Source organism: Scleropages formosus, chromosome 1 (assembly GCF_900964775.1).
Source record: "Scleropages formosus chromosome 1, fSclFor1.1, whole genome shotgun sequence".
NCBI classification, from domain to species: Eukaryota; Metazoa; Chordata; class Actinopteri; order Osteoglossiformes; family Osteoglossidae; genus Scleropages; species Scleropages formosus.
The window spans coordinates 32,763,066-32,790,164 of NC_041806.1; the positions used below are offsets into that span (position 1 = coordinate 32,763,066).

Sequence of the window (27,099 nt, forward strand, 5' to 3'; positions counted from 1 at the left end):
AGTAACAATAATGTATGTCTGTCATAAATTCACAGGTCTTTAGAAGACCTGGGGCTGACAGTATACAGTACCTGAGGTCGATAATGTCACTTACAGAACATATACTAGCTATTTTGCACTATTCTGTTACTATAGTTATCTTTTTTATAAAATACTGAGTTTGTTCAGGTAGTGCCCCCCCCACCCCACAATCTTAATTGCGACAATTGTGTTTCCTCCAGACGTTCTCAATCCGCAGTGTAAAAAAGCTGAAGATTTAGAAAAGGTATAGCGTGAAGATCTGTTTCAGAATGATTGATAGACATTGCTTTAAACAGTGGGCATGTGGACATCACTGCGAGGCCTATAGTCAGTTCAATGAAATGACAGCTGTTGGGAAGAATCTGTTCTCTCCTCTGGCAATAGATGTTTTCAAACAGGGGCTCAGGGAGGCAACAAGCATTCAAAGAGACTGGTAAAGTGGATGACCATGAAAGACATCAGTGAGGAATGTTTGAGTCAGGAGGGTAACGTACTGAGACCGGGATCATCTGTTAAAAAGAGGGAAGAAACAGGCATACACCATGGTTCTTCAGTCAACACCATCCCCTCCAGACACACACACACTGGCCCCGGGGTTCACAGCATGAACATTAAGACAAACTTAGGGCAAACTCTGTGGAACCTTGGGGCATGAGCTATGTGTTAGGCATCTGAGCTATGTTTTGTGATCTTGCTTTTTCTGATAAAATTTTTTGCAGCTAGTTGCATGATGTACATTGGTGCATATGGTGGAAAGAAACAAAGTGCGTGTACTTAAGTATCAAACATCTGCATCTAATGTCTCTCTTTCTTCTGATGTAATGCAGGCATTGTATTTTCTATGACATGTACATCACTTTGGAGAAAAGCATCTGCTAAATGAATAAATGTAAATGTAAATATAAAAGACAGCAGTTCATAAAGTGCATTACCAATGTCTGATGTAATGGATCAGTTAATAAATATGCAGATAAACGACGGAGGCTATATCATGTGTATACCATACATCAATCTTGAAACTGACTGAGGAATTACAGCAGACACACTTGTCAGCCTTAAAAGCACTTGAACTAAACCGTTGTTTCTAAGTCCTCTTGCTTAGGGGAAATAAGCTATTAACTTGAGGGATTTAAACTTCGCCTTTGCAGACTTAGCTAGGAATTAAGGCATTCGGACCACGTTTCATCTTTTAAAATTCATGTGAATTGTTTGTCAAGGACATGTTTCCAGATTTCTTTGTATTCAAGATTCAGATCTTTCCTACATTTTTCTACAACTAAGTTGACTATTTGAACTGTCAGTGAGTCCAAACATCACTCTTGCCATTTTACAAATTCAGAATGTTGCAGCGAGTATAATAACAAGAAGAACCAGGAAATATAATCATATTATGTCAGCTCTTAAGACCCTCCAATGCCTCCCAGTAAAGTTTATGACAGACTTGAAAGTCTTATTGTGTTCCAGGCCTTGGAAGGGTTTGGTCCCGACTTGTTTATCCGAACTCATTAGCACATACGAGCCAGAAAGCACTCTTCCGCCACAGGATGCAGCCTTTCTTGGGAAATGTACTGTTAAATAAATCAGCTGCTGGTGGTGAGGCTTTCTGTTATGTGCTTTAACCGTATTTATCCACCCTCTGACTCTCAAGGGTACCAGCATGCCTGGGGGGAGCTTTGCAATGCTGAAACCTGAAAATCCATCTTGTTTGCATTTCTTAACCCACTGAACACTCATCTGAGATTCAGAAAAGGCGAGGCCAGATGACCACCCGGTTGGCACTGCTTATTAAACATTAAACTTTCAGAATTTTTCTTAATTACATACTGATAGGCAGATGGCCTTAAGAACTTTTTATTTCTTAGCAGCTTTATTTCTTCTCTTTGTTTTCTAGGGTTTTCCCTGCCCTTGTGTCAAAATGTACATCTTGATTGCAATGTACTTTCTTTCTGGGCTCTTTGTATTTATACTGTTCTAAGGCAGTACAGTATGTTCGGAAGGGCTCTGTAAATGGAACTGAAGTGAACTGAAAAGCTGAATGGCTTAAAAAGCTATTATTCACTTAAGCAATGCTACGTCTACTGTTTCAAAGATGCAACTGTTGACTCCTTGTGAAATAGCATGTTCACAGCATGCTCATTTTACTCTGCAGTCCCAGTTCCATTAGAAATGCAAGAAAGGAGAGTTTAAAAAGCTATTACATGATAGATCAATACAACAGAACCACACCATACATACATACAAAGCCACACACGCAGGCACACACCTCTTTCCTATCACCACTGCTGCACATAACTGAGATCCATCCGGGGCCTGGAGTAAATGGCAGGCAGCCATGCAAAGCTTTGGGCTGGATGACCTTCACACTCAACGCAGGGTCACTAAGGATGTTTTAGACAGGTTGAAGGACGAGTTCAGCTGTCTTCTGTTTGCCTCCTTTCATGTTCTAATGTTTCCTCTTCGTTTGAGTTTCCTGCAGTCACGGCCAAACTGAAATATCCTCATCATGTGACTAAGATACACCTTAATAAGACATTCACTGAACCAGTGGAAGAGCAGACACAGTACGAAATAAAGCTGTGCTTGAAGGGAGTTGAGCAAAAGGAAAAAGAAATGGTTAAGGTCCTGATGTAATGATCTCACTGCAGAATGTTTAGATTTGTTAACTTCAGTAAAAATATCTGACTATTTAAGAGTCTAGACTTTAAATCAGAGGAGCTTCTAGGGAACCAAAGGGCAGCATCAGTAGCATAAAGTACTGAACCAAATGAGCAACCCTTTCGAGTTAGATATGGTGTGGAATGGAAACCCACCTTGCCCAGTCCAGGGGTGTCTTTGACCTTGTTGACAGCTCGGAGAAGGCAGGGTGGAGCAGGGGGTGGAGAGGTCTGCAGGATCCCACTGAAGTTGGTGGGGAAGGAGGGCGGATCACATGCAGGTGAAGGTGTGGTTCGAGGCTTCTTCTTCTTTGAAGACAGGTTCAGCTTCTGTGCCGCTCTGTGAAGAAGCAGGTAGCACATCATCACGGTGTAATCAAAAAAACTGAAAATGGAGCAATTTATATTGCCTAAATTAATAATTAACATCAAACAGCAGTGAAGGGACATTTATAATTTATTTGCTCTTTTTTTTTTGTGTTTTGTTTTTCCATCGGGGGGTGCGGTGGCGCAGTGGGTTGGACTGGGTCCTGCTCTCCGGCAGGTCTAGGGTTCAAGTCTCGCTTGGGGTGCCTTGTGACAGACTGGCATCCTGTCCTGGGTGTGTCCCCTCCCCCTCCGGCCTTACGCCCTGTGTTGCCGGGTAGGCTCCGGTTCCCCGCGACCCTGTATGGGACAAGCGGTTCTGAAAATGTGTGTGTGTGTGTGTGTTTTTCCATCTGCACCCAACACTGTTGATTGTACATTTCCAAGACGAATGAACCTCCTCCAATACACACTTCAGTCAACAAGAACCTATTAGTCATACAGCAAGTCACATTTCAACACCGTGCTGGTATTCTCTCTGTTGTTTCCTAATGGACTAACATGGCGTGTTTTTTTTTTTTTTTAAAAAAATCTTAATGAACACTTTGTGTCCTTGATGGTTTTCAACATAACTTTCAGTAACTGCTCTCTGGGGAGTAGAGGGACATCTGCACAGCCTTCGTCACGCTCGCCTGCTCTACAGCACTGTACCCTTCTTCTCCTCCTGCAACTTCTGCTCCTGTAGGATGATTTACTGTACTCATTACTGAAAAAGCCAAAGACCACAGTAGCAGCAGTTTATGTAGAAATCTACCTAGATATCTTTACAAAATTCTGCGCTGCCCATAAATATTTACCAACCAACCAATTTCAAGAACCACTTGTCCCAAGCAGTGGTTGCGGTGCGCTGGAGCCTATCCCTGTGACATTGGGCGCAAGGCTGAATGGATGGGTGAACACCCTGGATGGGACACCAGTTAATTACAGGGCTACAACTAGTCACCCAGTCACACAGCTGGGCGAAGGTACTGGAGCAATTGCAAGGCAAGCGCCTTGCTCAGGGGCATTTCAGCCAGAGGCGGGGATGGAACCAGCAACCTTCAGATCCAAAGGTAACCGCTCCAAAGATGATGTCACTAAAGACCCCCCCGTAAATCTTTAAAGGACTGAAAACCTAAAATTTCAGTGATTGCAAGACTGAAATTGAAATGACATAACTAAAGATTAGCGCAACTGTTTTGAATGGATGTCACAGCTGGGTTAATGTACAACTAGCTGTGAGTGCCAGTCCGTGATGTTCAAATGTACTGGAAGCCTTGTTCCATTGTGGATTAAAGCAAAGGACACTGCAACGGACCCCCCAAGAATAAAACACAATACTGTCCAAATAACCAAGGTGATTAGTGATATTAAAGCCCCTGTCAGTATGGATAAGAAATGTGCACAGTGAATCAACAGAAACGTACCATACCGCATTAATCTCTGCCCGCAAGATACGTGAGTCAACTCTTTAACAGCATTTTGAAATACTCTCAGCATCCTGCAGTCTCTCCCAGGGGAACCCGTCGTCTGCTTCGGGGGAAGAGAATGTGTGTTCTCATAGAAACACTTTCAAAACCAAATCTAGACCAATGAAATACCCCACAGGGAGACTGAGCTGGGCAGGACTGTACTTACACTAAATTCAAGTTGTGGTATTCCGTGAGAACTGTTGCTGAGGTTTTCAAAGAAGCCAAAAGTACATTATTCTGGTCATTGTGTCTCTGATTTTTTTTTCTCCATAGAAATAATGCGGGACATCAAGGACTTGAATAATTTACACTGAACCTACAGATACAGTAGAAGCAGAAAAATACACTGGAAGGTGGCACAAATGATAATGATAAGACAGTAAACAATGTTTTTGCTCTGTCCACCCAGCTTGCATTTAAAGAAAAACAGAATAGTAACAGAGCAATATAGACAGACAGACCACATGATTTATGGGACATCCCACATCTACTGAGGTCCCATACCTGGCAATACATAATTATTTTAATACGAATGTGTTGGAATAACACACACACACATTTTCAGAACCGCTTGTCCCATACGGGGTTACGGGGAACCGGAGCCTAACCCGGTAACACAGGGCGTAAGGCCGGAGGGGGAGGGGACACACCCAGGACGGGACGCCAGTCCGTCGCAAGGCACCCCAAGCGGGACTCAAACCCCAGACCCCCCGGAGAGGAGGACTGTGGTCCAACCCACTGCACCACCGCACCCCCCACCTTGGAATAACACCTTATACATTAAAGCACACTACCACCAGAGTTGCATAATAAATTTTAAAACCTGTATTATTAGTGACATACAGGAGTGTGGCAACCTCCATCTCCTGGATTGTATTATTAAGAGACAAGGCTCAGGTGCAGCCATAGCATTTAATGGATGGACGAAGGACAGGGGTGATCGCACTCCCGAGCCAGGACTAATGTGGTTGCTACCAAAAGCTCCTGTTTTTAATAAAACACACCATAAGTATACTCCGTAATGCCACATCCGGTCACTAACAAAACCCAGCACACCCGACATGGCACAATTTTTTAAATTAAAAAGTGATCATTTCTCATCTTGTCCAAGTTGTTTTATGTTGCAGAATATACACGGTACACTTGAATATACAGCTATGCACATGTGCAAGCTGCATTCCCTGCACACAGGCCAATATTATTGTTTGGTTTCTGAAGGTTTGGTCTGAGATGTGAGCATCAATTAATACGTGCCGAACATGATAGATAGATAGATAGATAGATAGATAGATAGATAGATAGATAGATAGATAGATAGATAGATGTGTGTGTCTCCTACACAGTATTCAAACATTTCTGCAAGTGTTTAAGAAAATTTCAGCAAACCTCAAAAAAATGTCAAATGCAAAGGAAGGTAATAATCATGGCACTCATTACTTCTTGTGAAACTGGGCTGTCTAGCTGTCCAGCAAATTTCTCTTGGGTTTCACACTGACCAGAAAGTTTTTACTTTTAATGATCTGGCAGAGAAGGCTTTCAAAGTTCCCATAATTCTCATATCTGCACCACCCATGTGCTACCAGTTTCAGAAATATTGCCCTCAATATGTTAAAGATATGATTTCACTACAGAGAACTGCTTGGTTAGCATGATACTTACTCTTAAGAAGGCTAATAGGTAGTCATTCAAAATGATTTCTGTGAAGTAATTTGTTTACAGCTTAATCAGGTATTTCCTACAGATTTTCATAAAGTTTTCAGAAAATGAAGGGCCGGCATCATTGCATCTAATACACAATGAGAAAACAGCAATCAAATCTGCATTGCAGATCTTCGCAGTTAAAATCCATGTTAGGCGGCAGAGTCACAGTGCGTATTAGTCATAGTCAGACTGTGCATTGGATTACTCACAGCACTCCTCTGTCCATCACTCTGTGAGAGCTTACTGCCACCTCCAGTAGTGCACTATGTTCCATTCTGCTCCCATATGCCATCTCATTGAAGGGGAAGATGCAGTGTGAAAAATCCTTGAACCAAGTTAAGAATTCTGAAATTCCACTCATTCCCCACCTCTTCTATCCCGTTTCCGAGGAGTGGTCTAGGGTGGCAGTGTGGGCTGGGGGCAACAGCCTGAAACAGTTGACTGTTGTGCAGCATTGCGTCACCCACACCTGAGCAGCCGGTCCCCCCTCACCTCCCACCTACGCATTTCATGCTACGGGGTACATCACTGCTCTGGTGAAGAAATGAATGCAGTGGAGGAGAGGGAGAAAGACAAGAAAACCAAATGAGAATGAACTGCACACTAGTAAACTAGCCAGGGGGACCTGGTACCATAGTGGTCACCGCTGGTGTCTTTGGATCTAAAGGTTGCCAGTTCAAATTTTACCTATTCAAGTACCCTTGAGCAAGGTGCTTATCCTAAATTGCTCCTGTAAATAATTAAGTCGCTTAATGCTGTAAGTTGCTTTGGTTTGGCAAAAACTGTCAAATAAATGTAAACTATTATAGGAGGTTTTAGTCTTGATTCCTCCAGCTTCTAAACTCAGCTATGCAAACCAGGCAGCACAGCAAGTAATGTTGCTGTCTTACAGTGCCTGGGTGGTGTGAGATGACATGGGTTCAATCCCTGCTCAGTCTGTGTGGAGTTTGCATGTTCTCCCCATGTCTGCATGGGTTTCCTCCCACAGTCCAAAGACATGCTCTTCATGTTCCCCCATTGTGTGTGAGTGACAGAGAGAGAGTGTGTTTCACTGATGTATGGATGAGTGACCCATTGTAAGTAGTGTATCTAGCAGTGTAAGTCACCACGGTGAATTAGGTGTGTGGCCTGATAATGCTACAAAGAGCTCATTGGAAGTTGCTTTGAAGAAAAGTGCCAGCTAAATAAATAAGTGTAAACCAAAATTCTCCAGTTCAAAAGTCTATGTATGTTTATTATAATGCTCACACATAAAAGTACAGTACCAGTCAAATGTTTGAGCAATACTTTCACGGGGACAAACTGGACAGAAAAGTGATAGAAATGCTACTGTCATCCAATCTCTAGAAATTGATGCAGAAGGGCTGGGAAGATACACTGGCTGATGTCTGGTGAAACCTGCAGGTTTAGTCGAACTTTTGACTGGTACCGTAAAAATAAATAAAACCCTCATATTGAAGCATATTAGCCTAAACTGGTACTAGAGCAAGAGTGTAAATAGACACTCTCATGCTCTGCAGGAGAAATCATTAGACATCAACTCAAGTCCAAGTAACAAACATACCCAAAAATCTGGTCTAACACACACCTTGATTTCCATTCTTTCACCAGTAAAACTATTAGGGCATATAAAGCATTGAAAGTACTGCAGCACAAATGAAAAGAACATCATTAGATGTTAAAATTATAACAGTCCCACTAGTCTAGGATTACCAAGAAGTATGTAATTTCAAATTCCACAGGAGACATCTTTAATAACCCGCAAATATTGCTTTTTCTTACATAATATTTTTATCTGGGAAAAATTCATCATTACGCATCATTAAAATGATATACTTGCATTTCATAGTAAACCAGCAGAGTGTGTACATCATATAAATCTCATTATAGTTTTTCTTGCACTTTCTGACATTAACAGGATATTGGACTATATAGCAAATAAATATTAATCATGCTAATTTTCTTTTGGTACAAACATAAACAAATGCATAATGCACACCTCTACATTGAGTGTTAGGGTTCTGTAGGACTGTACTGAGACGTATGTTACTTTGGAGAAAAGCGTCTGCTAAATGAATAAATGTAAATGTAGTGTTAATGTATTGGCTTACAATAGCGAGAAATCATCTGATGTTTCACATGATGAGTAGGGACTAGAAGAATGGACACACCATTGTTTGAGCACGTTTTAAAGCTCTGTTAGTACTCGTTAATTGAAAAGAAGTTTTGAGTGTTGGAAAATGTGTGCTGAAGGTGTTGTGGTTTAATAATAAAGCACTTAACAGTTAGGAGTAATAATATCTCATTGCAAATATGAGCTGGTGATACACTTCATGGTGATGGTAATCCAACAATTGAAGCTCTGACATGGCAATATGAAAAGAGGTTGGGGATCTGAGGGATATGCTGTGATTCAGTTGCCCTCTGTGCCCTGGCAGAAAATCAGGGTTTGGAAAAAAATAAAATTTGGTTTACGAACGCTATTAATTTTCCAAAAAAACTATTGACAACTACAAACATGTTTAACGGAAAAAAATAATAATAATTTTCCAATGAATGATAACAGCTCTGTCCAGACAAAATTTCCAGGGCAGGAATGGGTGTTGCGTAAAGGCACAGTCACATATCTTCCTTTTTCACACTTTCATGCTAAAATGGATGGAACCATGCCTTAATTGTGATCACTGGAAAGGGCCTTGTGCATGATATGGGGCTAAATGCCCAAATGGTTTCGACCCATTTCCTTTTATCTCTTCTGAGCAAAGTCACTGCAAGGTGCATTTGTAGGCACAACAGTTGTGGTTTGTCCTCCCTACCTGCAACCCACTGACAGATTAATTTTGCAAAACGGTATGTTAGACCTGATTTGGTAATGTTTGACTTTGATCTGCCGCAAGACAGCAAGTTGCCTTTTAACTACTGAGTGTAACAGCCTCCTGCTAAATTATTACAGTATATGCTTGTACAGTTTTCTGCTCTGATACATTAGTATTGTACCGTCATCATGGTTCAGCCGAAAATATTCTTATTTTCATGGCATTACATGTCTGTTACTGCAAGATAACCCAAGTATGAGAATCTTTTCCTTTTTAAATAATTGCCTCTCATGTCTACATCTTTTATTATTTTTCACTGAAAAATTAGAGCTAATTAAAGCTGTAAGACTAACAATGACAGTTGAAGTCTGGTTTTCAGGTTTCTTAATTACACGCAATCTGTGGCCGACGCTTCGCACGTAAATTCCTCCAGACCTCTCTCATAAGTACCACAAGCTGCCCCAGACCCAGCCTCCATCTGTGGTTTTCATGTTAAGTAAATATAATCACATATCTTTAAATACCCCACACAGAGTTGTGGAAGCACTGCAATCCCTGAAAAACACGGGACAAATCGTCCTCCTCCAGCAGCATTAACCATACTCGTTGTAACTGTGCCAGATAAATAAATACAAAAATTAAAATTATGTGCTCTGCTCTGGCATCTTGTTTTTGTAACCGTTTTATACATAATTTGCGCATAATGCGCTGCAAAGACGTGACGTGATATGCCACACTCAGAACGCCCCTCAGGGGAAATATTTGTGGAATATATTAGGCTCACTCTTTTGACAATGAGATATTCTAAGCGTAGCTGGAGCTAATGAAAGTGCTCACTTACTACATGAGTCCATTCCAGCAGCTTAGTCATGCCATCGATCGCGTGTGTGTGTGTGTGTGTGTGTGTGTGTGTGTGTGTGTGTGTGTGCAGGGTGGGGAAGGGCTGATGTATGACAGCTATGGTATGTGAACGATATGAAGTATTGCTATGATATGTCTTTACAAGCATGAAGCTAATGTGCGGGATGCTCCTTAGTGTTTTCAGCAGAGTTTTTTAGAAAGGGAGAACTTTCAATCAGACACTCAGCAGTGGAAGGAAACCAGACCATTTCATAGCAGATATTACAACATGAAGTGGGCAGCGCCTAACAGGCCAGTGTTAGACACTGTCATCGTACTGACAGAGACACCCCTCCCTCCTTCCACACCTTACCCTCTCTTCCAGGGTGAAGAAGAAGGGATGCCTAAGAAAGACAAAGAGCAACACTCTTCTATGTTCTGTGAAAACAGAGACACACACTGCCTTGCACTGAGCCACACACACCAGAATTACTGAAAACACCAGGTCGCTCCTGTTCCTCCTGCTTCTGTAGGCTACCTGTCTGCTCCCATGGTGTTCTTTCAGTCACTCTCTGTAAATTCAGAGCTTTCTCTCCTCCAATCAGCTCAAACCTGAGGTCTTACCCATTCCTCACCATTTGGTACATACTGTGTAAGGAACAAAGATGGGCTTAGGGCCATCTCATCATGGATGAGCAGTTCTATCAAGAAATCTCTGATCAGCCATGTGGCAGTCAATTTCAGAAGGCTGAGTAAACAAGAGAGGAGAGGGGTTCTGGGGGTGTAGGGGTGGAGCCGCATACAGGTGTGGCTACAGTGTTTGTGATCTGACCAGTACTTTAGACAGATAGGATCACACTCTTATGAATGAAAGATAACTATCACTGAACATGGAAAAAACAGAAGTCTTGGAAGAAACACAGCGCTCAAGATTGCCCGAGGTGCGGCTGAGAGCTGCATGTGGCCCGCTATGTCATGTAATGCAGCCCACAACAACATCTGCAAAACTGTTAATGTAATTAATGTAAGTAAATGCATTATGTTATATATGAAGGTCAGTCATTATAAGTGCATAATATTTTATGTATATTTAAATTAAGTAAAATGTTTTTAACCTACATAATTTTTCACAGCTCTTTTAAAGCATTTAACTTACGGTGAGTATTTTCAACCATTAATGCAAAACATTTGTTAGCACATACACTTAAATTTATAAAACAGGAGCAGCTCACTGAACAAAAAATTTTAAATATTTAAAACATTTTGCAAAACGAAGGCCCTTTAAACTCATACAATTTGCATAATACAAAGAAAAACATGTTGTATTAATGTAAATTAATGCAATAAATAACTGTATTCAAGATATTAAGAATGTTCACTTCCTTGGATCTAAATGAACTCGATTCCGATTGATTGGTCCACACTGAACTCTGTGCTCACTGCTAGTGAACTTTGCCAAAACAATCACCAAAAGAAGTAAGCAGACATTTTTAATGGTTCACCAGAAATGTGACAGCGATTGACAGCCGACTGTCATGCCCACGTCAGCAAGCCAAGCGACCGCACCCGTTGCTCATCAGAACGACCGGGTATAAAGGAAGTGCCGCCACGGCTTGTGATTCAGCGGTCTGTTCGCAATACCCTATTCCCTATTCATTGTTCCTGATCCTCCTGGCTTCTGACCCCTGCTTGTTCACCCGTCTACTGAGTTCGACATCCGCGCCTCGGAAGACCCACGCCTGTCCCCGACCTCCGTTCACTGTTTGACCCTGTGTTTTACACGGAAATAAACACACCCGCACTTGGGTCCAAACCCTACCTCCTGTCTCCCATCCTCGTCGCTGACACCGACTATGGCTAGTGTTTTGCACAAAAGGTATCATGGTTTGTGGTTACACTGACTTCATTAAGTTTACGAATAATTAAGGAAAGAAAGTCAAAACATTAAATACCAAAAATAAAAGTAACAAAAAGAGAATAACAAATGTAATGTACATTTTTTTTTTGGTAAAGTACAGTTTTCCTTTAGAAACTGAAAAATTTACTGAAGAACAGATGACTGAGTAAGCGTAACTCAATAACACCCACCTCCGTCTGTGACCGAGCAGTGCTGAGGATGACGTCTACGAATTAGAATCAACAGAGAGAAGACTGAACTGATGAAGGTCATAGTCATTTTGCGGAGCAGGGGAAACGGCATGGGTCTGGGGTGACAAGAAAACGTGTGGAGGACCTGAGCCCTGTTGGTTTTAGAGAACACATTTCAGTCTGACTGACTTGACAACTTAAACAACACTTGAGGTGACTTACTGTCAAAATAATTGAGCTGATCATCACACTCCAGTTGTCCCTGAGGACTGGAGCCGTGCACCCCTCGCGCAGAAGGTGGAAATGCCACGATTACTGAATCACAGGCAACAGAGAGTGTCTCAGCCAAAAATAAATACTTCACAATACTGATCGCCTCCAGACTACAAGTCCCTCTAAGCCCAAATTGAGCACACAACAAAATCTAGTCACGCACTCCTGACAAAAAAGGAGGCTGATAAGGTGCAACTCATTGTCCTTGCTGACCTTCTCAGGAGGACAGTAGAGATTGAGCAGTGCAATCCAGGCATCACTCCTGCCCCAACACAGCGGAAACTGACATGGACCAGGTGCATGAGCAAAGAACCCAAGAGCCTTAATGTGGTTTGTTGACTGGTGGGGGTAGATGAAAAGCGACAGCCCAAGTCCCTCTCCTTTGACCATAGGGTGAATTACAGCTACTGACCCCTGAGCAAAGTGGCACAGACCAAGATGCTGAAATCCACATGATTTACTTCCTCCTGCTTTGAGCCTTGGCAGAGAATACTGATGGATGCTTACTGTGTACTTTGAGTCCATAACAGTCACTGTCAGAGGTGGACAACCTATAAAAATCTCATGCATGTATGCATTTTATAGCCTGAAAACTTAATAAAGCACAAAGTACACAAACATTCTTTGCTGTACATGATATGTATGAAATTAACAGTATTATCTGAATAGCACAGCAAATATTTAATTAGGCTATATGTACACAATGGAAGTTCAAGTTGAATATCATATAAAAATAACACAATGTATATTTTACACTTTAGGTACTTTGAGCACTAGCAGCAGTATTGCAGTTTGTTACATCACTTGCACATGTCTTGGTGGGGCAGCAGTAGCAATACACCTCTGGGATATGAAACCTCAACCTTCTGGATCATAAGCTTTATTCCTTCTGATAACTGCTGGCTGATTAAGCCATTTTTGAGCAAATTTCTCAACCAGGAAGAAGAAAGTAAGGAAAAAATTGCCTAAAAAACATCACATTTTTCTTTTTAAAAAAAGCAAGTTTGTTATGCACAATCTGTATATGAGAATTCCAAAGTGTCAAACAATCTTCACTGCTTTTGCTTTAGTTGAGCTTATATAATCACTAGAGGAACAGAAATGAAAACAACAGATTGATCCACTAAAGAAAAATGTGTTTGTTTAGTATTGAGGATATTGTCCAGATAAATCTCATTAATTTAGAAGTAATTTTCAGAAATTTCTTTGCCAAATGACAAAAAAAAAACATGTTCTATCACTAGTATCAAACAGCATAAAAGTTTTCCCTCAGGAAACATCTCCCTCTGTTGAATCTGTATTTGTTTTTGTGAAGTCATCTTTTATAATTTTGTGAGGCTGTTAGGCAGTAGAGATGATGGAACTCCAACCAGAGAGGAAGACATTTCATTTTGGAAGGTGAACCAACATAATATTCCCTTTTTCGCATGGGACCTAAAATAAAAATGTCTATTATTCAGAAAAAGAACAGCAATTTTCTCTTATGACAGCCAAATGCCATACTTAGAGACACAACAAATGTATTGTAACAAAAGAGAATAAAGACATACACATATCGGCCACTTTATTAGGTACATCTACTCATTTCCACATATAGCTCATCCTTAAAACAGCAACTCACCAGGCTTTGCTTCAAGACATAAAGCAATAAGACAGGATCAAGAAACCAATTGCTATTCAAGCAAACATTACAAGGGCCAAGCCATGTGATCTAAGCAACTTTGAATGTTGCATGACTGTTGGTAGCAAATATTTTAATTCCAGCATGGCCAAGAAAATGGTCACCCTTCGGGGATTTTCATGCTCAACAGAGTCAAAATTTACAGACGGGGGTGTGATAAGTTAAAAAATCCAATCAGCAGCAGTCCATGGGCAAAAATGTCTTAATGATGAGAGAGAACAGAATGGTCAATCTTTTGTAAGCAAATAGGCAGGACACAAGAAAGCAAATCACAAAGGCCTGTCCAATCTACTATAGAGCCAAATGAGCACTGTTTGAATGCCACAGTATACCTAAACATTACTGCTAACCAGGTGGATCCATTCATGACAGCAGTAGAGGCTAAACCAATTTTGGCTGTTCCAGGAAAAGGAAAAATATTATTATATTATATTATATTATTATATCTTATTAAGTTACCATGGGTGGTAAATTGAAGGTTTAATTTCACTGTGATGTCTTAGATCTCATTACAAAAAATACAAATGCCATGATGTCAAAATCTAGAGAAAGCCATTCCTACAGGACAATCATTCTAAAGCTTTATGTTACATTTAGGTATGAAAGTGAGGAAAGAGAAAATTACTGGAAAAATATCACTGTGTTATGTTGTGCATTAACTCCAAATCAGGTTTGAAAATATATTTACTGTGAACTGATGGATTTATAGGGAGGATCATCCTTCCATTCAAAGTTTCCATTCCTGAAGCTCTCTCTAGCCGGTAGTCCACAGCGTTTTACTGCATTTTCCACCTTCTTGCTCCTGCATTAGGTAACGGATAAACCCTTCTGATTTATGGGCAACAGATTCTTCAGCTGTCTCGCTCTGGGTGAAGACAGCCCTGCAACTAGATCAATGTAAGGTATTCTGCTGTTGCTGGGATGCTCTCAGTTGTGTGTTGGCTGTGGCAGTTACCACTGGCCTCAGGCACCACCGTTAGGAGCCTGCAAATTCGGCTCAGAAACCCGCAGGACACATCCTGTGATGTCAAATCTCTCATACATAGTGAACCTGAACTTTAAGCCGCCTCTATGAGACATAGACAACACCACTGAAACTAAAGATTATACGTTCTTAACTGGTTTACTAATAACAGGAACCTTACATTAACACCAAATTTGCGATCACACTGCTTGTGGTGAATATGACGCTTGCTGTTCTTACATCACAGGTACGGCTACATTACAGCCTATTAGAATCCACAGCAGAGATGCTGTACAGTATAAGATTGACTGTACAGTTACACTCTGAATTCCATCATCTAAGACAAGGAGAAAAAAAACACATGGAAACATGGGATGTGTCCAGGGAACTGGTCTAATATAAGTTTCATTATTAAATATTGTGAATATCGGATAGTTAGGCAAACTACACCAGTGCAACATTTGTTACCAGTATTCAGCAGACATTTGAGAACAGTGTTCTGACCTGGCAAAGAAAGAGGCAGCAGCAGAGGTGCCACTGGAGGGTGCTGCGATGACTGGTGGAGCATTTTGGGCAGGTGAGCTGTGTGGAACCGGATGGTCTGCATTGTAGCGGTTCAAAGTGGCCTCTGTCAGTCCATCACTGCCTCCCTCTGCAACCAGCTGGGAGATCTGCAGGCGAAGTGCAGCACACTGAGGTCATAAGGATCCAGGAGAAGTTGTGTGAATGACATAGTGCGGGTCACTGCCTCTGCTCATTAGCAGCGCTCACTGGGTGTGACACTGAACTTCCACAGAAAAACAAAAGTATGCTATTGTACATCATGTGCTTACAACCACTGTTATGTCACAAAGATGGGAATTTGTGTCTTTGCAAGGATCATCTTCCTCTAAACCCTAAATCTGACCTATTTTCCCAGATCTAAGACTTCTGACGTTGAATATTACGTTTGACATGTTTAAGAAAGAACCGGGGCCCACAGAACTGAATTTAAAAACCTTGAAAAGACATGGCTTGCAAGACAGCCCCTGAAAGAGAACCCGGAGAGGCTAGAAAAGAAGCTGCACTCCGTTAACTTTGGCTGTAGGCCATTAATAAATCGCTCTTGCCAGCCCAAATATGGAAACAGTGTAGGAGGCAGATGGAGCAGACAGTGGCTTTGTATCTTGCACTGCTCTGTGTTTGCCCACAACACTAACATCATCAGGTCCATGATAGGTACTAGATGGTTACACAGACTGGGGCAACAAAAACCTTGACTGTGGTTGCATGCTCTTACCTCTTATCCACCATACACAAGAGTTGAAAAATAACACATTTCATTTTGACATTTAAACAAACATATAATTTAATATTGAACAAACTAGTTGAACACTTTCTTGTTCTGCGTGATGACATACTTCTGAAAGAACAACCTGATTGTACACAGCCAAGCCACAATGAGGACCAGCAGAAAGACAGAGAGCCAGTTAGCGCCGTATATTTCTGATTAGTAGCTGACCATTGTAAGTACAAGTTACTACTGTAAAACTGGGAGAAGACTAAGGTAACATGGTGACTGTTTTTCACACTCTATGTTAAGAGTAAGTCAATTGAAACGTGACCATCTCCTGATTCCATAGGTGCAGTGCACTCTGTAGCTGCAACAGGACACATTAATACTATTATAACATTATGTGTGAAGTCTCTGACACCAAGAAAAGTATCTCTTGGCTTCAAGCCGTCACTTATAAATGGCCCATATATCGGTGACGCAGACAGGCAATCAGTCTCCAGCTGCTGAGTCCAGATCAAGTTCAGCAGACAGCCAACACATCCCAGGGGCGACAGCACCATAATCCCCTCTTTACTTAATCTGGAGCTCCATGTCCAATGCAATAGGCCCCTGTCCACGCTGGGCTGAAGTATCGAAGGTAAGAGGGAGGCAACAAGGTCAAGAGAATACTGAGCAGAGGGATGCTGGACCAACTACCCCAGCTTAGATGTGTGCATTACCCCCTCCTGCGACCAAGTAGTAAATCATACTGACCCTCACTCTGTGGATCTGTATGTCTCCCTGGGTTTTTAAAGCATAAATAAGGAGTTAAAGTGGGTAGGTTGAAAACCCCAGGAGGAGGAAAGCAAAAAGAAGGGATCAGAGAGGTGAAAAGGGGGTCTCCGTGTCTTCTAGCATGTCAGCAAGCCTATTAAAAGACCTGAGGACCACCATGTTGGCCTCCATGATGCTAACCACAGTTTCTTCCTCATGTCCAGTTCTCTGTCCCTCACTGATCTCTCCCACCCTGACAATTTCGGAGAGAGACAAAATGCTAGTCCAAACTCTATCTAAATGCTCAAGTGAGTCATAAATCCATGCAAACTAGTTCAAGGTGGAGGGTTTCAGATGTAAATGACCTACAAATCCACCCAGAATTATCAGCTGCTTTTAAGGCACTATAGTCTTCCATTCATTTCCAGTAATGACTTCAGAATGACTGACTTAAAGATCATGAGACAAATTACAGGATAAGAGTTTACATGATAAAGCTGATTGTGAGATTGGTACATTGTCAGAGTTAAACTTGACCTTTTCTGTTTTTTCAGACAAAAGAGCAGAATAGTTTGTTGTTGCTTGTTCAGTCCTCTCTTTTGCATGTGTCTGGAATAATTTCTGTCAAAGATTGATGATTTGGGATGATTGAATATGGTTGTGTTTTCAATCAAGCTCTTAATCATCCATGTATAGAATTCTGGAATAATCTATCCTCTTCTTTCAGACTTTGTACTTGGAAGCTACAGAACGAAGTGCTGCCAGCAGCATAAATCATGTTGAAGGAAAAGAAAAACACGTAAACTACACTTATGGTTACAGCCAATAATGAAATGAACCATGACCAATGCTTTTCTTCTGATCCTTTCCCAGTAGGATTTTTTTTGCAGTTGTTTGCTTATTTCACCGGTATTCTGCAGAGCTCCAAGCAGTAAGAAAGAGTGAATTATGAACATTAACAGACTAATACTGGCATTACCAATAGCCAGATTCCCATCATCCACACTTCTGTCATTTTTATTTACTATGGTCATTGCACCAGCCATTAAATATTTACAAATAATCGAGCGTTTTGCTTCATGCGCTATTAGAATAAGACATGCTTCTTTGTCTACAATAAACAAAAACTATGCCGTTCAGTGCTTGGGCATTGGAAGGAGCTGAGATTCAGGAGTTGTTATGTACTGCCACACCGCTGTAATGAAGTATGACGAAGAACGGCGCTAGCTGTGGGCTGGCACCCACTTGTGGAAGAGCAGCCTTTTTCCAGTCACTTGCAGCTTGACTCAAATCCCTTATAGAAAATCTGTAAGCTTTCAGTGTAGGTCAGCACAAAGCACATTTCGGGTGTACTCACTTGTTCAATTGTTTAATAGTAACGTTGTGTTAAAAATTAAGTTAAACACTACATTATTACATTAAAGCATACATTGCAAGAGTACACATGCAAAAGGGGGTGCTTTTCATTATGAAGTACATTTAAAGTATTGCTTCCCTTTAAATTTTGACTGTAAACGTATATAATGATACATATAGGAAGACCACTTGTAAGAAAATAAAATGTGAAGTGATTTATGTGTGTATTTAATTATCCACATTATAATTTTGTACTGCAGTGTACTCTTTTTCAGTCCCAATCAAAGTATACTGTACCGTTACCACGAAGGACTAATGAACTTGTCTGCCTGCATCGAATGCACAAAAAGAAGTTGATGGTGACCACGTGTCACACAAGTCAAGTGAAGCGGAGACACACACACACACACACACACACACACACACACATACACATACACCTTTTAAGTGAGGTGGGTCTCCCATTCATCATCATTAAGGCACCTTTCCCCTTCCTTTCTCTGCAGCCACTTCACCCATTTCCCTATAGGAACACCCCCCCCCCCCCCCTTCCCCACCCATCTGCGGTGCTGTTCCAGCACAACTAGTGCTGAAATCAGGGCAGTCGAGATAAAAATTCAGAAGACACACAAATGGTGCACAGTGCTGCAGTTCATATAGTAAAAGGGAACACAGGACTATATGTTTTATTTCTGGCTCTTAGAAGACCGCAAACAAGCTCAATATCCAGTTCATGTGACTCTACATAAATTCTTACAAATACAGCAGTTTTATTTAGTAGATTTCTTATTTTGTCAAGTCTAGTGGAAACACGTTTTGCTTCCAGTTTTAAATATTGTACAGTCAGGTGAATGTGTGTATCTATATTCAATTCAATTTATTTTTATAGAGCGCTCTTCTCACGCAGTGACACAGAGCGCTTGAACAAAGGCATAGGGTAGAGAAACAAATACATCAGACAAGGAAACAAAGAAGACAGTTGACTACACACTGGCGTAATACATTATCAATGCCTTTATAAAGTTATAAGTACACCTACTGGCCGTGGAGGAAAGGAACGAAAAACTCCCAACTGAAAGTCGAAGGAGAAAAAAAACCTCTGGGGGTCCAAGTGCCAGTGGCTGCCCACCCCTCCTGGGCAACATGCATTTGTTTAAGGAATCTTGGAAAGCAGACAACTCATCTCTACTGCCTTAGGTTTCCATCTAACTGAAGTGCCTCATCTGCTCAGAAAACCAAGCACACATGAAACACACCACAGTTATTCACAGGTCAGTGACACAGCCCTGCTGGGAAGAAGGGAAATCTAATGTGTCCTTTACATAAACTGATTTTTTTTAACAAGGTCCAGAACTAGGACTAATAGTTACTTACAAGCTCTCTGATATAATTCTTCTGAATTTCCTGCATTCCTTTGTATCCCTTTAAGCACCAGGACAGAGAGAGAAAAGAGCTGGACAAAGTAAACAGTAATGAAAACCACTCAAGAGTCATTGAGATGTAGGAGATAGGACTGCACTTTAGCCAGAGAGAAGGCGGGAGAGAGCGCGGGGAGGGACAGAGAGGAAGGAACATCGGGGCTTAGGGCTCCAGCCTCAAAAGAATAATAACCAAGGGCCATTTTATTCCAGTGTGAAGCTGCCTGTGCCCATTTAAAACCACAAGCAGAAACAATAGTCATCCCTTTTCTCTACTGACACAGTCATTATTCATAAAAAAGACCTAGGTCAACCACAAGCACTATACCCAGCCCTCCAGTGTCCTTGACTTTTGGCGAACCAATTTAATTTTCAGCAGGCTTAAATAGGTTAGCTAATACATAACATGTTTCATTAATTTTTATAAATGCCAGACTCAATAGTCCCTAAGTTACGAAAGGGGACTCGGCTCTAATTCCATTGCCAGACTGCAAACCACAGAGCTCAGTCAAAGCAAAAGACTCGTTCAACAGTAAAAATACTAAGGTTGTATGATTTAAACCGGTTTTTGTTATGGTTCCATAATATTACCAAAGGACATGTAACCTTTCTATTAAGTGGCATAGCCCCACAGCCAGACCGGAATGCAAAATATTAAGGCTATAAACTTTGTGAAAAACACAGAGTTGATCACATCTTACTTTCTTTTTGCACAAAAAATGTCAGAGTAGGTAAAAATTAATTAAAGGTGAAGAGAATTACGAGGAAAAGGAAAATAACTGATCTGGTTCATTTGTTTTTGTTGTCATTTGTTAACTGTAACGTAAAAAAAGCAGTTTTTATCTAATTCGTCCCTTATCTCTTTATTCTTAGTCTCTACTTAAAGGTTCTTCCCAGTAAGTCTTTTCTTGACCTACTAATGCTATGATATGTCATGCAAAATATAGCACCAAAGTTTACATATCTGCTTTTTCAAAGTAAGTGGATTGTTTTTGTCTTTTTCCAATGCAACCACTTAGCGTATTGAGTTATACTAAAAATTAAATTAGCGGCGGCATCATTCCACAAAAAAAAGGCCAAATAATTTATACAATGTAACTGAATGCTTTTGGGCAGACTTTTGATACAATTATTATAGTCTGGAGCAGTCTGTGAGACGAGCATTTGAAATACCTTAAAAGTGAACTGACTGGAGGGTGGGGAAAGCAGATTTTTTCCAAATCTGCTTCATCCTTTCTTGGGTGAAAAAACAAAGGTTCCTCTAGCAATTACACTTATTGATTATCGAGTACATATCACGATGAGAAGGAGGTATTTTTGTCAATTACATATTTGTGCAATCAGACAGAAATTTTAAGTTCCTGTAAGAAGACCACTAAGATGGTAGTCATGACAATAATACTTTTAATAACTGACACAACAGGTCTTTGCAATGGCAACGATCTGTGCTAATGGTTAATGGCTTTCGTATGTGTCATTCCGCAACAAAGTCATACATCAAGGCAATTCACATTATGAGCGTAATACTATACAGATGATGATGATTCAGTAGTAGTGAAGGAAGAGAAGCAATCAGTGAGACCACAATATGAGGCTGGCCTCTTTAGCTTACTGACTATTCTGCTACACCCTTAGAGAAAATGTACATAAATTTAATTTTTAAGTGTTGTCTTAGATACTTTCTTATCTAAGGAGTGTATTTTTGGGGGAAAACAAAACTGTTCTAAAAATGTATTTCTTATATACATGTATAGTCACCTTCAATAAATTTTTAATATACTGTAAACATTAAATATAACATACTTAGGTACGCAATAAATATACCTAAAGTATACATTGAGTAGAGCAACATTATACCTTTATTTTAGCCTAGTACCCTAGCTGAAATACAGTACTATTAATTACGAGAATAATAAGAAAACACAAAGATTGTATAATATGAGTACATTTACTGTAAGCTGCAAGGAGCCCATTACACAATCTGTTGAAACCTTGCTTTGTCGTTGCTGCAGCTTGTGTCTCTTGCGTGTTAATGGCATTGCTGGTACTATTGTTCTCCTTGCATTTTTATTTGTTAGTCACATTGTGAGTCCTAGCATTAACATATACCACATAAGACTGATCTGAGAATGATTACTCTGTTGTTTAACCACAACGTCCATCCCCCTTTGCTAGATTAAAGATTAATGACACAAAGCCTCTTTTTTCTTCCCATCACAAGACACTTTAGGAATTTCCCTACTGATGCTAAAAGAGTGCAATGCATTAACATTAGAATTAGATTTGGATTTATTTAATGTGTTGCTTAATGTATTTAATCACAAATCATGCTCATTTTGACAGTGAGTTAATACTCGTGGTCTGTTCACATAGAATGCAAAATACATGTTTTGATGAACCAGTGTGAATAGGTTGAATGTGAATACTCATTCCACACTGCAGGAAGAAGACAGGAGACAGATCAAGGTCATGGTCTACCAGAATGATGTTATCCAACACTGTAGAAACAAGCTGTTGGAATGAGGATTCATGCATACCTGGCAAGGGTACAGGGTGACTCCATTGGCCCGGGACATGGACCATGTGCTTTCCAGGTATTGGTGGGCTTGTAGGGCCACTGAGCTAAGAACGTTGCTGGGAACCGTGGGCTGCTGGGGTGGAATTTGTGCTCCTGTTTTCCCTACCCTTCGCTCCACCCCACTGCCAACTCCTAGACTGCTTGGTTTGGGGCCATGCTTGGAGAAGCCTGCGGGGGCTGGCCCAGGGCCACCACAGCTGGGTGAGGGATATGCGGCAGAGGGCTGGGCACGGTCCCGCGGCACTCCCTGAAGGATGTTGCGTGAGCCCACCAGTGAGGGCAGGCTGGCAAGGGGTTGGGGGGAGCTGGGGGAGTGCTCAGAGCCCTCGGGGCAGGCAGCCTGCTCCAGAGACAGTACCATGTAGACGGCCTCCTGCTTCAGCTGGCTCAGGTGGGTTGCACAGACATCACAGCGGCCATCGCGCTCGTTCCATGCCTTGCGAGCACTGTTGGGCACCTGGAGCTTGTCATTGAGCAGTGCAGGGAAAGAGGGGTCCTGGGGGAAGAGACAGAGCATCATGGTTGACACAAAGATATGAGATAAGCCCTCACGGGCAGATTTCTCTATCCACTGCAGCTGGCACTGTGACAGAATACAAAGGAGTAACTAAGCACAGTGACATACATTGTGCTGACAAGTACTGTGTTCGAGAATACAGCATTTTTGCATCTGTAAATCCTGTGCAAGTGTTTAGAAAAAAAAGTATTCAGCATTTATTCTCCAAAAAGTTCCGAAGGGCAAAAAGTTTGTAAGTATGAAATCCACTGTACTGAGATCAAATACATAATAGATATTTAGCCGGAATTATCATCTAACCCTAAGAAGACAGTATTTATTTTTTTTTCTTATTAGTGAGCTAGCAGTATTTATTGTTTCATAAAGAAAGCCAATATGTCAATTCAGATTGCATGCCAAAGCTTTGCCCACTGTGCCGACAGATAGCGATTGCAAATAACAAGCCTTGCGTTTTCAAAAGAGTGGAGAAGTAAACAACAGGTGAAGAAGCTATTGATGATCCCATGTCTTCGATATCTACCAATTATGAGCCGCTTTTCCATTATCCTCCACTGCTAGTAACACTGCCATGTAATAGCTCCAGTTCCAAGATGATGCACAGCTTCTGTCTGCGCTTAAAAATGTAAAACTTCCATAGTTTAATACATTTCTTATAATTATGTCAGCATTTCTTATTGCTACATTTGTATTGGATAGTAGTGATTTTTTTGTTGGTTAAAAAAGGATCCTGGAACTGCAAATGAGCACAAACACCCTGGTTATGCCATCTTATTTACAACATGTCATAAATACTTATGACCTGGAACTCAGAACACCCAGGCATGTGCACAAGATGCTCCGGCTCACCAAGGGGAGGACCGAGGACAGAGAGAGCCAGTCTGCTGCACGGCTCAGTTCACATCCGAAAATCCCCACTGTTGCCTCCCTCCCCCCGCATAGCTGTCTGGGTTCTTAATATTTACGTTGCATTTATTCATTCAGCAGATGCTTTTCTCCAAAACAGCATATAGCTCAGAATAAATAAAATGCATTTCACTACCAGAGGTACAGACATGCAATTCAAGTAGTTACTTAGTCCAATATCTCTGTTTTTGCAGGTGTACAAGTAGCTACGTACAGAGTTGATGAGGAGTCCCTTGGCTGCTCTGTGTTACATTCAACTTAAAAGTTTTCAAGTAACAAACTAACTCTTGGTCCCAGTTAATGTTGTAAGCAGGAGACCACACACACACACATTGGCTGAAGCCATTTGTCCCAAACAGGGTGATGGCAAACCAGAGCTTAACCTGGCAACACAGGGCACAAGGCTGGAGGGGGAGGGGACACACCCAGGATGGGACGCCAGTCCATCGCAAGGCACCCCAAGCAGGACTCGAACCCCAGACCCACTGATGAGCAGGACCCTGCCAAGTCGGCTGTGTCACCGCACCCCCGGTAGGAGACCAACTTTATACAATGTCTGTCTGTATTGCTGTGACCTAATTTTGTTTTCTTGTTAATTAATGGAAAAGGAAATGTACAGTTGTTTTTTGCAATTCAAATATTCCTACACAAAAAGAAGTAGAGAGCACTGTAGTCAACACTGCCTAGTGAGAAAATACCAGTGGCAAAGAAGAGAAAAAAAAAGGTTTTTTGACATATCTTCATTAGCTGTGCATTATTGTTGAAATGACGCAATGCTATTCATAGTGTGTGAGGTCATGGAGGGGTTGGGGTTTATACAGGCATCTAAATTAACAAGTTCCAGAGTTGCCTACTCTTACCGTTTTTCACGGAAATCTTAACAGGCCCTTAAAAAATGCAGAAAAAGTTCAAGCAGTATTTAATCCATAATTAAATAGAGGACATGCTACTTCAAGTTTTGAACCTCAGTTGATGACATATTTTGGCTTCCTAGGACACCCCAGCCACTGCATATTATTGTTCTGTCCTCAAAGGCATCACAGCAAAAAAATACAACACAGAACAAGTTTTGCTGCTCAATATATTATTTAGCTGCTGAGGAGATGGTTTTATACCAAGCAACTTTTAGAGCATATTACATTATGTTTATACAAGTGTAGATGCGGCAAGTTACTTTGCAGCTCAAGTAGTTTTGGTCCATTTTTCAATGGTGTGATTTCATTTCCCTCCATCTACTGGGTAACAAGTTTGAACTCCTTGCCACCTACTGGTTAATGCTAGTATGCCTGACTCAGCAAATAATCATGGTGGGGAGGATCATCAGGAGCTTCCATAGGGTTTTGCTAATGAGCCTAGGGAAGCTATATCAGTGGAACACGTCAATGGAATAGGTCCTCATCAATAATGAATTCATTTCTGGATGCTATATAATTCTGGTGTGTGCTAAGTAGCGCAAAACAGAGGAGTGATTCAGTTGATGGCTGTTATTCTCCTTGCATTTTCATTTGTTAGTCATACTGTGAATCCTAGCATTAACATATACCATATAAGACTTCTCTGAGAATTATCGCAGTGACACAAGACACAGCAACATGTGCTGAGATGCTGAGATAACGACACTATCTTACCTTACAGGACCTCATGCTTCAAACCACCCACCTCTGTAAAGAACATTGCAGCATGTTGACAGCCTGGCTGACAGTATATTGTCAATTTTTTTGATGAGTTGATTGTTCTCGTATAATAATTAGACAGATTTTTTTTTTTTTGGACATTCAGTAGATAATGTACAGCAACACACAGCGAAGAGTTTAAGGACATGGGCTTGGAATCTAAAGTCTGCTTGCAAGAATCCTAAGCAGGACATTGTTCTCTTACTGCTGAGGTTCTTAATCTGAATTGTAACTATAAAATTCCCAGCTATAAAAAGTGGCAAAACTGTAAGGGGCTTTAAGTTAAAATACAAGATCAGCGATGAAAAAGCAACGTACACATCAAAAAAAGCAAGTAATGCAATATCATTGTAATGAGATATTAATGACCCAAACTACTCATAACACTTACTTAAGAGCTCACTGCAATTTTAAATTACGACCTAGCAATAATAAATAATGTAGTTCAGGGGCATAAATTGTGCTTTGGAATTTGTAAACAACTTTCAGATCAATCCTGAAAGATTAGTGTGTTTTTAGGATCAACCCAAAAGTCTCATTAACCCAAATTGAGTTTAGAATTGAAAGGGAGAAGCAAATGTTCACAGCACAGATTTGCCATAAGCAGATGAACACATGTGAAGCCTGGCGGGATAGCACTCTGGGTCCACCAACCCACACTGCCTGCAGTTCACAGGCTGAACTGCTCAAAAAACCCAGTCATGCACTGAAGCAGCATACACACACACACACACACACACACACACACACACACACACACACATATATAGATACATGTAAGAACACATATTCATAAAAATGTACAGTGAGAAGTAAGATGATCAAATGCTTGTATTTCACATTATTGTCAAAAAGGCTAAAAAAAAGAAATAATCAGTGTAAAATGTCAAATTCAAAAGACATTCAAAAGACATTTATAGTATGGCTGTAAAACAGCCGGCGCTAAAAAATTAAAAGAGCTTCTTGTTGCTGAAGCTGAGGGAAGTATTGTGGAATGGGTTGAAAATGGACAGAAGATCCTCAGCATGGTTTCACCCTCCTCCTGTGTGAGCAGTGAGCATCTTACCACGCGAGTCGTGCCTTGTCAAAGGACGGACAGGCATGGAGATGCCCAGCTGGTATGGGGTTTTCATCAGCCCCACGGAGTACATATGCCTGGCATCCTTCATCCCAGCCCAACTTTACATGAGTGAAAGGGCAACATAAGGCACATGTCTGGATCACCAAGCCTGCTCTCAAGCAGAGGGGGGGGAGGTTGGCTCTAACTGACGAAGCAGGTCCCTCATGTCAATGTAAATCCATGTCTCCCATTTGGACAGTTGAGCATTTGGCTGATCTCACAGACATCCCTTTGCAGTGGAATATCCCAGACTTCTAAATTTCTATGATGTTACAGATCTCTCAGACCTCACATTTCCGTATGATGTCACAAATGTTTCATACGTGTATGCTATGTGCTCACCCCAAAGGTTACGAAGATCATTTACTGTGGTAACTTTCAGACTACACTGACACCCCACTCTCCCATTTGGTAAAAAGACACACCTGTCACTTCTCTGCAAATCTGCTAACGCTTCTTAACCACTGACATATGCGATGACTTTGTTGGTTCAGTAATGCAACATTAAGCAAAGTCACAAATGATGGTTTCAAAGTAAATTATGATGTATGTCAAAGGCTGTACTGGCAATAAAAAGACTGAATATTGTTGATGACCACATCAGTCACATCTCATTGCAACTAAAGTCATAAATAAAATCCAGTGTGATA

General features: G+C 41.1%; 1 protein-coding gene across 1 annotated transcript in view; it reads right to left on the minus strand.

Annotated features, from left to right (window-relative positions):
• Positions 1–27,099, minus strand: part of kif26bb (kinesin family member 26Bb) — a 91,122-nt gene that overhangs the window by 31,206 nt on the left and 32,817 nt on the right. Inside the window, exons 3-5 of the mRNA XM_018735255.2 lie at positions 22,196–22,732; positions 15,360–15,526; positions 2,832–3,015 (exon numbers count right to left, since the gene is read on the minus strand). Of these exons, the coding sequence (XP_018590771.1) occupies positions 2,832–3,015; positions 15,360–15,526; positions 22,196–22,732 (888 nt within the window). The remainder of the gene's footprint in view (positions 1–2,831; positions 3,016–15,359; positions 15,527–22,195; positions 22,733–27,099) is intronic.